Source organism: Solanum pennellii, chromosome 7 (assembly GCF_001406875.1).
Source record: "Solanum pennellii chromosome 7, SPENNV200".
NCBI classification, from domain to species: domain Eukaryota; kingdom Viridiplantae; phylum Streptophyta; class Magnoliopsida; order Solanales; family Solanaceae; genus Solanum; species Solanum pennellii.
In genome coordinates, this window is record NC_028643.1 from 72064678 (window position 1) to 72077456 (window position 12779).

Consider the following 12779-nt stretch of genomic DNA (forward strand, 5'->3'; position numbering starts at 1 on the left):
ATTCTATTTATTGTAAGTATGAATTATTTTAAATAGATATTACATCAAAAGAATTAAAATATTGAGAGGAGTTCATTATCTAATATTTAATTTGTTTAGAGAAAGATTTTGTGCTGATGTTCACTTAAATTCATTATTAAAAATTTTTGAAACTCAAATTTTAAATCTTAACCTATCGCAAAGGTGAACAATTTTTGAGTTAATAATATATGAAAAGACTTAAAACATCAAGAGTGACTTGTATCTAAAATTTTGGACTATTTAGGGAAGATTTGAGTAGGTCTGGATTGAAAACAAAAAATTTAATACAAGTGTTCAGATAAAAAGATAAATTGCTGCAATATATAAAGGAAAACTTACATAAATATATTATAATAATAAAATCTTTACCATTTATAGTAATAGTATATTTTTTTCACTTTGATCAGTTTTAATTCATTTATAATACAAGTTTAATACATATTATAAAGAACAATTTATTATCCACATATAATACAAGTTTTAATAATGGATAATACATTTATCACACATTTTAATACATTTATAATACAATGTGTCAAATTCTTACCAAACAAACATATATATTTTAAAAAATAATTATAATTTATATATATTACATACATAATTCACTTTTAATTCATATTGCATATTTTAACATAATATTGTTATAAATGGTAATAAATAAAGAGTATCGCTAAAATAAGTAATTATTATTAAAATGTACCAAATTATGTAATTTTTCATTTTTTTTAATTTTGAGGAGAAATGATTTAAAAGTAGAAGAGAGATATGATACTAAATCTGTTTTATTACTAGTATTTTATTAAAAAAATTGAAGAAAGATGAGTGTGAATAGAAATTCCTCCCCTGTATTTGTGCAAAATACATCGTATCACTATTAATTGCCAATTCTTTAAGACTTCCATTTGCTAAATAATTATTCGGCTAAACAGTCAATCTAATTTAAGAGTTATATATATGTGTCAATTCCTCAAAAAATTCCCCCTTTTCTTATACATAAAAAAACAAAAACTTTAGTATAATTTTGAAAATTTCCCTTTTTATGCGTGAAAAAAAAACTTTGAATTTTCTGTGTGAGTGTGAAGTGTCTATATATTTCCCTTTAACTTGGTTTCAAATTATATTTATGCCCTTCAATTTTGGATGTGCACAAATAGACACTCAAACTTGTATAAAGTTGAATAAATAGATACACATGTCATACATGTCATCCTACATGTTATTTTTTGTCCGAAATAGTGTCCTACGTGTATTGTGCCATGTAGAACTCATGTGTTTATTTATTTAAAAATTAAAGCTAAGTTTAGGATCTAATATATGTATTACTCATATATATATATATATATATATATATATATTGCAGCTTCAGTTTGAGTCAATTGAGTCCTTTCTAGCACGTGTTGTTAATAGATGACAGTAGCAGAAGTCGAAAATATCCTTTTGATAGATATTATTATTTTCAAATACAAAATTCAATGAGAAAAAAGATTATTTTAATTTTTATACTGTGAAAACATTCTGATCACTCATTAGGGCATGATGAAATTTGTTCACTTCTACTACAATTCATGTGAACATGATTAGTGCAAAAGCTGAAAAAAGGGCAATTCGGAAAACAACACAAAGCAAAGAGAACACGATTCGATGAAAAACATGTACGTGTCTACTCATTTCGTCCGTCTTTAATTAATTGTCATCCTTTTTTCTTGATATTTAATTCAAAACTAAATTAAATTAAATCATTACGAACATGATTTGATGCCAAAAAAAAAATGTATGTACGTGCATGAAACGGAACTCTATGCTACAATTGTTTCGTTTTCAATGTTTTTGTGGTTATAGCTAGAACAATCTACTCTTTTTTTTTTTCAAAATCAAATTTTAGGATCCACACATATAAAAATATTGCAGTCCACAAAAAAGTGTTCCATAAGGATTATTTGATTCTTTGTGATGAATGTCTTTACCTTAGATATTTTAAACATTTTTTCTTTTGCAATGTTGAAATTAATATTGTTCTAAATTTTTTAAGCCCAGAAACAGGAGGAAATTTGTTGATATTTTAGATGAATATCAGCATGGCCAGCATTGGAACTTCAAATTTAGGTGTTTTACCTGAGGTAATGGGATTTCCACACAAAAAATTGTTGATTAAGAAATTTAATTTGGCAAGAAAACAACTTCTCCGGCAAAATATTACATTTTCTTGTAATCGAAAGACTGGAATTACTCGAGCCATTGCACCAGAAGCAACAAAGGTAATAAATTTTCCTCTGTTCTTTTAATTTTGAGTCTTTTGTGTGCCTGTTTTGTTGAGAGGTGATTAGACGGCACACGACATAACTGTGTGAGGATATGACCTAGATTGGAGTTTTTGGCTGTTGAGGATTAGGTAAAAAGATTAGTAGCTAGTCGAGCATCGTCTAGTTTACCTTTTATGTTTTGTTATTATTGCTTTCTTAATATTTCACTCTTCGAGTTTAGTATTACATGTTATTTTCTTTGATTTGATTGTTATATTATTTGTTGTTGCTACTTCTCTTTTCTTCATTGTTTTTTGTACCTGTTTTAAGTCGAGGATCTATTGGAAATAGTCAGTCTAGCTATCTTGACAAGGTAGGACTAGGAGTAATGCTATGTATTCTCTATCTTCCAAGACGCTATTTGTGGGATTAGATTGGGTATGTTGTTGTTGTGTGCAGAGACTGTGAACGAGAAGTGATTTATGTGTGCGTTGAATGATTTTTGGCACTGATCATCTACCCTTATGATATGTGTCTATGGTAGTTGTTTAAGAAACTGATAGCTTTTGGTAGTTTAGGAGTAGCATTTATCAATAGTAAAAAGCTTTCCTTAAATGGTGGTTGTGCAGGTTGAAAATATTCTGTCATCGTCGAGGGGTCTATAGTTATGTTTTTCTTAATCTAATCATTGTTTTGAAGTGAATTCTGTTTGATAGTAATTCCTTGACAGTCCATTCTAGGCAAGTAGTATATTTTGACTTGGCTATTTCCGAAGATATCCAGGGAGGTAGAGAAACAATTATGCGTATAGTTCACAAAACAGAACGGAGATAAAATACCAAGTTGTAGCCTCTACATTGTCTTTAGAGACTTCGATATTTCATAGAAGAATGACTTCTCTTGGTTTCTCTTGTTATGCAGGTTACGGGTCCAACCTTGAGCAGTGTCCCTTTAGCCAACTATGTGCCTGTTTATGTAATGCTTCCAGTAAGTCATAAACCTTGTCATCAATCATGAAACTACATTGATGCAGATGCTAGTTTTAACACTTCCCATTTCTTCTTTTCTGCTGGTGACAAACAGTTAGATGTTATTTCAATTGACAATGTTTTTCGGGACCAAGTTAAGTGTGAGAAGCAGTTCAAGGAACTGAGAGAAGCCGGTGTTGATGGGATCATGGTGGATGTCTGGTGGGGAATTGTAGAGGCCAATGGCCCCGGGCTATATGATTGGTCTGCGTATAGGAGTTTGTTCCAACTTGTTCAAAAGATTGGCCTCAAAATACAAGCTATTATGTCATTCCACCAATGTGGTGGCAATATAGGAGATGATGTTTTCATTCCTATACCCAAATGGGTACTAGCTATCGGAGAAAACAACCCTGATATTTTCTATACTAATCGGACTGGTACAAGGAATAAAGAATGCCTCTCACTTGCCGTGGATAACCAACCTCTGTTTGAATGTCGAACTGCTATCCAGGTAATTCTCAGAAGGAATCCAACTCTTATGCTCAGATACGGATAGACGTATTGTTTTATGAACTTAGGCTCTACTTAAAATTCCTGATGCATTTAGATTTACAGCGACTACATGAGGAGCTTTAGAGAGAACATGTCTGACTTCTTGGAAACTGGAAGCATAGTAGACATAGAGGTAGGACTTGGTCCTGCCGGTGAGCTTAGATATCCATCGTACACTCAGTCTCAAGGATGGAAATTCCCCGGGATTGGAGAATTTCAGGTGAGACTTGGCTCAAGCTGTTACTTAAAGATCAACCACTTTGTGACTCGAGATTCTTAACTTCTTATTCATTTTGCTACTTCCGAGTGTGTTTGTCTAAGCTTATAAACTGGTCAGACTGGCTTATAATCAAAAGTGCTTATAAGTTGGTCACCCCCAACTTATGTTTTTTCAGATTATGAAAACTTTTTAGTTTGATCAAAATATTTATTGTTTTATCCTTACAATCCGCTGATCAAAGTGGGCTCTAAATGTTGCAGTGCTATGACAAGTACATGAGAACAGATTTCAAGGGGGCAGCAACAAAGGCAGGCCACTCAGAGTGGGATCTTCCAGATGATGCAGGAACATATAATAATGTACCCGCCGAAACAGGATTCTTTGGACCAAATGGTACATACCTTACCGAGAAAGGGAAGTTCTTCTTGACCTGGTACTCTAGCAAGCTACTGCTTCACGGAGATCAGATCCTTGATGAAGCAAACAAAGCTTTCCTGGGATGCAAAGTGAAGCTATCAGCTAAAGCAAGTCTTCATCCACCTGGAAATTCTTTAGTCTTGGCATTATTGATCCCATTCGAGTTTTGACAGCACAAGCTAACAGAATTGTCCCTTCTGTCAATTTTGCTCGAGCAGGTAGCTGGAATTCACTGGTGGTACAAAGATGCCAGCCATGCTGCAGAGCTAACAGCAGGATTTTATAATTTGGACAATCGAGATGGCTATAGACCAATAGCAAGGATGTTATCGAGACACTATGGTACCTTTAATTTCACTTGCCTTGAGATGAGGAATTCAGAACATCCAGCTTATGCTAAGTCTGGCCCTCAAGAGCTAGTTCAACAGGTTAGAAAAGAGAGTTGCATGTTTTATACCATTTTAGCATCCAGTCTAGACTCTAGATCTTGGACAAACCGTGACTTAACCTTATACTCCCTCCGTCCCAATTTAAGTGTCCTAGTTTAACTGTGCACTAAGTTTATGAAAGGGGAGACACTGACTCTTTTGGTCTTAAATTGAAGATGCATGTGTGTATCCCTTTGATTTTCGGTCTTAGACCTGCCATGTAGATTGTTGGAATTTGGAAAGATTACTAAATGTAGAAAGAGACGCTCTTTTGGGGACAGATCAAAAGGAAAATAAGACAACTTAAACTTGGGACGGAGGGAGTACGTTTTGAGAGACCTAATTTTACAGAGGAAAGACTTAACATTTTTTCGCGAACAACTAGCTAAGGACTGCTATTCACCAAGACTTTACCTGATTATATACAGGTTTTGAGTGTTGGCTGGAAAGAGAACATTGATGTAGCAGGTGAGAATGCGCTTGCAAGATATGACGGCTATGCCTACAACCAAATCCTTCTCAACGCTAGACCAAATGGCATCAATAAAAACGGTCCACCAAAACTAAAAATGGCTGGGCTGACTTACCTTCGATTATCTGAAAAACTCCTTCAAAGTAGGAACTTCAGAACCTTCAAAACATTTGTCAAGAAAATGCATGCTGATCTGGTAAGTAGTAGCCTCTTAATTTTTCGTGAGAAAAATGATGAGTGGCCCTGGGGAAGCCTCGAGTTTTTAATTCCTGTGATTGGTGTCTTTTACAGGATTACTGTCCTGAATACGATAAACCAGCTCCCCTGGGAAGATCAAAGGGGGAGATTTCAATGGATGAACTTCTTCAAGCCACTCAACGAACAAAACCATTCCCGTGGGATGAACAGACAGATGCTAGAATTGGCGGTATATTGGCTGAATATTGGGATAGGCTGGTTAACAAGTTCTTTCTATCTAACTGATGCTTACTTCGCCATGAATGCACAAGCAGGGGAAGTCATATTATGCATCTGCATTTATATGTAAATTTGAATGAGAAGATATATAAGAGACTTTTATTTCCATATTACAATACTGACACATGCTGGTATGATAATCTAAATGTCTTGTCTTCCCATTTGTCGTAGCTTTGATGGACAGAGTTACATGATATTCTGTAAAATTACTCGAGCCATGTGCAAACTAGCCCCCGAGGTATCCCTATTTTTTCTTAAAGTTTAAGGAAAAATACCTCTTTTTAAGCAGTAACATATATTTATTTTTCATAAGATGAAAGAAGAATTACCTTAAATACTTTTGGAATCTTGATTAAATGCAAATTAATGTTCTATTATTATTTTTAAAAAAATTTAATTGATCAATCAAATATGAATAACTAATCATTTAAAACGTATCAGCTTGCCATGTTACGTGCTATTATTGAACTCTCACTATAAAGTTTGAATTTAGGCCCCAAACTTGTTGAAATGAAACAAAAATGTGTCCAATAGGTTGCTATTATTGAATTCTCGCTATAAAGTTTGAATTCAGGCCCCCAAATTTGTTGAAATGAAACAAAAAATTATCAGCTTGCCCTCCCATCCTTTTATCATCTCATCCTCATTAATTTTTTTAATTTTAATTTTTCATTTTTCTTATACAAAACTCAAGATCATCGAACTTAGCTTTATCATTGTTGTTCCCAAATTGAAGTTAATTTGCTTCGTCAATGGCAGTCAAAAGTAAAATTGAAGCTAATTTTTTTCCAACAATGACAACCAAAAATTGAAGCTTATTCCTTTTAATGATTACATCTTTAGCTATACCCTCAAGCTCCACATCTTTTAATAACAAGGTTTGTGTCTACATTAAAAATAATATTTTGATGTAATTTTCTTGATTTTTGGGTGATTCATTGTTTGATGTTTTATAATTGTGGGGCAAAAATATCTTTCAATGATAAAAGGAAAAAAAAAAGAACTATGCCTATATTTTACATGGCTCTGATGTAGGGTTGATATGTCACTAATGTGGCGCTAACGAGACACATGTAATTTACTTACCACTGTGAGTCTAGTATTATAGTGTTAGAGTGAGATTAAATTCACTTGAAAGTTGTTAAGGGGTATTTAAATATCCTTATATTTGAAGTAGTAAAGTAAGTTTTCTACATATATAATTTGATATCATGTGCAACGCACGTGTATCAAAACAAGTTTGAAATAAATAGAATTTTCGAGACTTTGACGAAATCGACTATTATTTCTGTAATTTCTTTTTGAAAAATAGAGTCATTAATTATTACACCTCACTTTTAACTTTTAAGCCTACTCAATTCCCCTGTTAAATTAAATTAGAAAGTGGACTTCTAATTTTGCCTCTTTGATCTTTATTACTCTCATCTATTTAATTTTTCCTTCTCAATTATGTAATCCTAGTTTCATCCCCATTGTTGGATCAACTGCTCTCCCAGGTATGCTTTTGTACTTCCCCTCTTCATATTTTAATGGCCATTTGCATAGTTAATTAGTACTAATTTGTTGCTTGAAATCAATTAGTAGTATTGTTATGTGTTTTTACCTCAAATGTATATGTCTTTTCGAGTATAATGTCGTTAGAAACGCACTCAAGTGTGTAGTTTAGTGGTCAATAAACGTCTCAGGTTTAAATTCTACTAGAGAAGAAAAAACCCTAAGTGATCTTAACGAAGGCTCATTGAGCTAAATCAAAAGTTGACAACCTGTGAGTTTGATCATCATATTGGTGGTCCTCCTGATCCTGTCTTAGCAGATCCAGATATGTACCAAAGACTTGTCGGTAGGTTGTTATATTTGACTATTACCAGGCCGGACATTGCCTTTGCTGTCCAAAGTTTAAGCCAGTTCATGCATGCTTCTAAGCAATCCCACTGGGATGCTGCACTCAGGGTGGTTAAATACATCAAACAAGCTCCAGGTCTTGAAGTCTTATTGTCCTCTTCCAGCTCAGCTTCACTCCAATGTTGAGCTGCACCTCCCAGTTTCTTTGCACTGTGACAGTAAAGCTGCTCTTCGGATTGCTGCCAACCCTGTCTTTCATGAGAGGACAAAATATATCGACATTGATTGCCATTTCATCAAGGAAAAGGTTCAGATTGGCCTGATTCACACAGTACTTCGCTACTATTGAACAATTCCTGCTGACGTATTAACTAAGGGCCTTGGTCGTTTTCATCACACCTATCTGCTTTCCAGGATGAAGAACATCTTCATACCACCTAGCTTAAAGGGGGGGAGGGGTATTGAGCATGTGAAAGATGATGCAGGGTGACGAGTCATTTGCTGATTGGTCTAGAAGTTAGTTGGTTACATATTTTCCCATTTCCAGTTAGTTAGGTTGTTAGAACTCTAGTTAATAGTTAGATTAAAGTTAACTATGGTTAGTAAGAGTCGGTTACTACTACTATATAAACATTGTAACTAGTACATTGCTGTTTGTAATTTTTGATCTCTTCTCAATACAATCTGAAAATTCTCTCAACAATGGTGAAAGCCTTTTCTGTTATTTTAGCTTTACAGACAATTACAGTGATCAATTCATAGTGTTTAACACTATTAACCCCCCTCCCGAACTCATTTGTTTTGTAATTTTATACACCTTTTGACTTAAGTGGCACATTCCGCAATTCCATGTAGTTGAGGCACGTGGGAGATGTTTGAATGCCACGTAAGCCAAAAAGGTGTATAAAATTACAAAAAAAGGTTTGGAGTAGTATGACTGTTGGAATATGTGTCCACTGTATGTCAACAAACTAGGTCCCTTGACTCAAAAAGAAAGTAATTGAAATATAAATGCGGAGAATAAATAACTCAAAGTAGACCAAGAACAATGAGGCACACATTGATGGAATGTAGTTTTTTGACCAAAATTTTTTGTGAGTGTTTGTGATGATATAATAAATTATGTATGATAGTTCGAATGGGTAATTATAAGGATTTATGGTAACATCTCGTAACTTGAAATAGCTAGGAAAAGCAAAGAAACTATAATCTGGAATATTTTCTAAGTTAAGAAAGTGAGTTTTGGTCATTTTCAAACGACCATAATTCCTATGTCGGGACGAGTTAGAATTAGTTCTTTATATGGTTGGTAATTCCTTGGAGATATCTTTACATCACCGCCGAGTTTGCGCATTTTCGATATCGTATGAGGGAAATATGCGTATCGGAAGTTAGGTTGTTGGATTGAGGAAGGTCCCAATCCGAATTTAAGGAAGGGCAAACTAGTCTTTTCACCAATTAATTTTCTATTTCGATTTAGGAATTTATTTGGGGTAAAAACAAGTTTAGTTCAGTTTTAGAAAATCAAAATCACGCTTAGGGCTTGAAGAAGAGAGAAAAGAAGAAAGAAAGAAAAGTCAAGAATTCGCCAAGAACGCCAAGATTTGCGAGTGGAATTCGTCCAGGGTGATCCCTATCAAGGTATGTGAGATCTTTTCGTGTTGGATTAGTTCACCCATACACTAACTTTTTTAATTCAGCGATTTGAGTAAGGTTGAATGGTAAAAAGTGAAATTCTTGAAGAACATTGTTGAATTCTTGTTGGTTGAGTTGTTGCATGCCTAGTGTTGATATGATTCGTGTTTCCGGATTATTTTTCGAGTCAATTTATTGGGTATTGATGGTACTAATGATCCTAAGTGTTTGGGTAAAGAACCATGGAAGTTTAGAAGGTTTAGAGATGAAAAACGGAGAAAGAAAAGTCGAAAGGCCTGTGGCCCTGGGGCGCCGTGCCTCCCATAGACCCACAAGACAATCTCTGTCCGTAGGTCCTTGGGGCTCCGCGCCAGCTAGAGCGCCCCAACTTGGCCTCTGATGTTTGGGGCCTGGCGCCCCACGCCTCTCAGAGTGCCAAGGACGCCAGTACACCTTATTCATTCCCCATCTTTTCGTACTAGTTACCAAGTGATGTACACATGTTTTCTAGTTGATTCCAACACTCTAAGGTATATCTAAACATCATGAAATCATCCATAAACATGAGATCATGAACCTTGAATCCATAACCCAATTCAAGGAAAGTTAAGATCAAAGTCAAAGAAGTTAAGAGTTAAGTCTAGAATTTGAGAGGTAAGTCAAAGCAAAGTTTCTAAAAATTTCAAGAGTCTTTATTAAACGTTTAAACTTCGTTCTAAGGCTCAAGTTTTAAAGTTAAGTAAATAATAAAGAGTTGAAGTTCTTCCTTTGAAGAAATATAAGGGAACTAAGTATTCCCTAAGAGTTGATTTAAGACTCATGTTTCAAGCTAAGTAAAGAGTAAAAAGTTGAGTTCATTTCTCAAAAGATATAAGGGAACTAAGTATTCACTGAGAATATTTTTACATTTAAGATAAGAGGAAACTAAGATTTCCAAAAGAGTTTTGAGCAAGAAAAGGGAACCGTGATTCCAAGAGAGCTTATTAAAACTAAGTGTTGAGCAATTATCTCAATCCAAAGAAGGAAGTTGTTTATAAAAGCATAAGCTAAAATATATTTTGGGAGTAGTATTGAGCATCGATGTGGGGATGATAATTCATATTAACTCAAGTCTCCATGAAAATCATGTAGCCATTATGGGTGTTAACGGGTCATACTTCTTAGATAATCACGTAAGTTAAGCTAGTGGATCTACTAAAATTAAGTAGTTTTGAGCGACGACAAAGTATTGGATAATTCTAGCAGCATGGGCAAGACATTGTATCACCACTCAGGCTCATAGTGGTGGTTGTTGGTCAGAGAATCTCCCACAGAAACTATATTACTTCATATATAAGTAAAGGGAGTTTGTTATTTCATTTTTTTGAACGAACTAAGTGTTTACATTATTTTAAAAGCTTTTATATGCATTACATGTGTCTTATTGCTTTATATTAGTCAAGTTATTCAAGAGTTGAGTAGAGCCAAGATAAGTGTTTCTTCTTACTCTTTTAAGCTTAAGTTTTGTTAGCATTTCAACTCGCATGCTCGTACATCCAATGTACTAATACCATTTGGTATAATGATGCAGAGACAGGTAACCTGGATCAACATCATCCAGTGCCTCGTTGATCCAACTGAGCACCCGGAGTCAGTGGTGAGCCTCCTTGCATTCCAAAGGACACTTCTACATGCTTTTTAGTATTTATTTTATAAGATGTTGTGGGGTCTGTCCCAACATCCATCTTAGTATTGTAGAGGCTTCATAGACAGATAGACAGTCATATAGTTTAGTTTTCGTTATTTGCATTATAGATATTCTATTGTGAGAATTAACTGTCATTTTAACCAAAACATTTATTTTAAGTTATCTTTGTGAGCATGTTTCTTGCTTTATATTGAGTTAAGTCTTCCGCTAAGTTAAGTAAGTCAGGTCAAGGGTCCGCTCAAGGCCAACAATGGTCATTGGGTGCCGGTCATGTATAGGGTGTAGGCTCATGGCTTGACATTTATAAGTTCAAATGAGGTATGGACCGTGAAATAGAGTTTTTCCATATCAAAACTAACATCTAAAACCAAAATTTTGAAAGTTTGAAGTTTCTCTTATTTACAGCTATACTAGTCTCAGGTAAAATGGTCTTAATGTTTTACTTTAAACATTAAATCATACAAAATTGGTAGCATTTGAAAGAAAACTCATTGACATACAATTTTCATGTGTCATGATTCACTTAATTCATTACGTATTAAAAAATATGGTAGTATACATTGTTTGCCTTCAAGAGAGACATACAATGATTGCATGTAGTTTTTTGACCAAATTTTTTGTGGTAATTTGTGATGATTTTATAAATTATGTATGTTAGTCCGAATGAGTAATTACAGGTATTTATAAGTTCAAATGAGGTATGTATTGTGAAATAGAGTTTTTCTATACCCGAAACTAACATCTAAAATCAAAATTATGAATGCTCAAAGTTTCTCTTATTTACAACTACACTAGTCTCTGCTAAAATGGTCATAATGATTTACTTTAAACATTAAATTATACAAAATTGGTGGCATTTGAAAGAGAATTCATTGACCTACAATTTTCATATGTCATGACTCACCTAATTTGTTACGTACTAAAAGATATAGTAGTATACATTGTTTGCCTTCAAGAGAGTCGCACACTGGTTGCATATAGTTCTTTTGACCAAAATATTTTGTGGGTGTTTGTGATGATTTGATAAGTTATGTATGTTAGTTTGAATGGGTAATTATCGATATTTATAAGTTCAAATGAGGTATGTACTGTAAAATAGAGCTTTTCTATACTCGAAACTAATATCTAAAGCCAAAATTATGAACGTTTAAAGTTTCTCATATTTACAACTGCACTAGTCTTTGGTAAAATGCTTATAATTCTTTACTTTTAACATTAAATGATAGCATGTAGTTTTTAGACCAAACTTTTTTGTAGGTGTTTGCGATGATTTAATAAATTATGTGTGTTAGTTCGAATGAGTAATTATAGGTTTTTATAAGTTCAAATGATGTGAAATAGAGTTTATCGATACCCGAAACTAACATCTGAAGTCAAAATTATGAATGTTCGAAGTTTTTCTTATTTACAACTACACTCTATACATTGGTAAAATGGTCATAATGCATTAATGCCTTACTTTAAACATTAAATGATACAAAATTAGTGACATTTGAAAGAAAACTAGTGTCGAGAGAGTGAGACTTTTGATTAAAATACTGCAAAAGGGTTCCAAATTGTGATGTAAATCATTTTTTGAACTACCATTGGCACTATAAAGAGAGATTCTTTTAGGTTGAGAGGAAGGGGATACAATTATACCCCTTTCGTTTGTTGTGGCTCCCAACTGGTAAATACTAGCCATGAAGTGTTTTTGGTCCTATTTAGTATTATTCTCATTACAACAACAATGATGCCTCAATACAAACATGTTAGGGCTGGCTATATTGAACTTCACTAGTAAGTTAAATTTTGATGCAATTTTCTTGAATTTT

At 33.8% G+C, this 12779-nt stretch overlaps 1 protein-coding gene across 4 annotated transcripts; it reads left to right on the top strand.

The window, feature by feature from the left end:
* Positions 1 to 1518: 1518 nt before the first annotated feature.
* LOC107026418 (beta-amylase) lies at positions 1519 to 5971 on the top strand. Of its 4 annotated transcripts, none has more exons than XM_015227379.2 (9): positions 1519 to 1676; positions 2059 to 2279; positions 3186 to 3251; positions 3348 to 3746; positions 3843 to 4007; positions 4268 to 4531; positions 4643 to 4852; positions 5281 to 5520; positions 5616 to 5971. In XM_015227379.2, exons 2-9 carry the CDS (start codon positions 2088 to 2090, stop codon positions 5805 to 5807), a joined length of 1728 nt encoding a protein of 575 aa, XP_015082865.1. In that variant the 5' UTR covers positions 1519 to 1676; positions 2059 to 2087; the 3' UTR covers positions 5808 to 5971. The 4 variants fall into 4 exon arrangements, with proteins under 4 accessions (XP_015082865.1, XP_015082866.1, XP_027774409.1 ...); XM_015227380.2 differs by having other exon boundaries at positions 1523 to 1676; positions 2054 to 2279; XM_027918608.1 differs by lacking the exon at positions 1519 to 1676 and having other exon boundaries at positions 1773 to 2279.
* The last annotated feature ends 6808 nt before the right edge of the window (positions 5972 to 12779 follow it).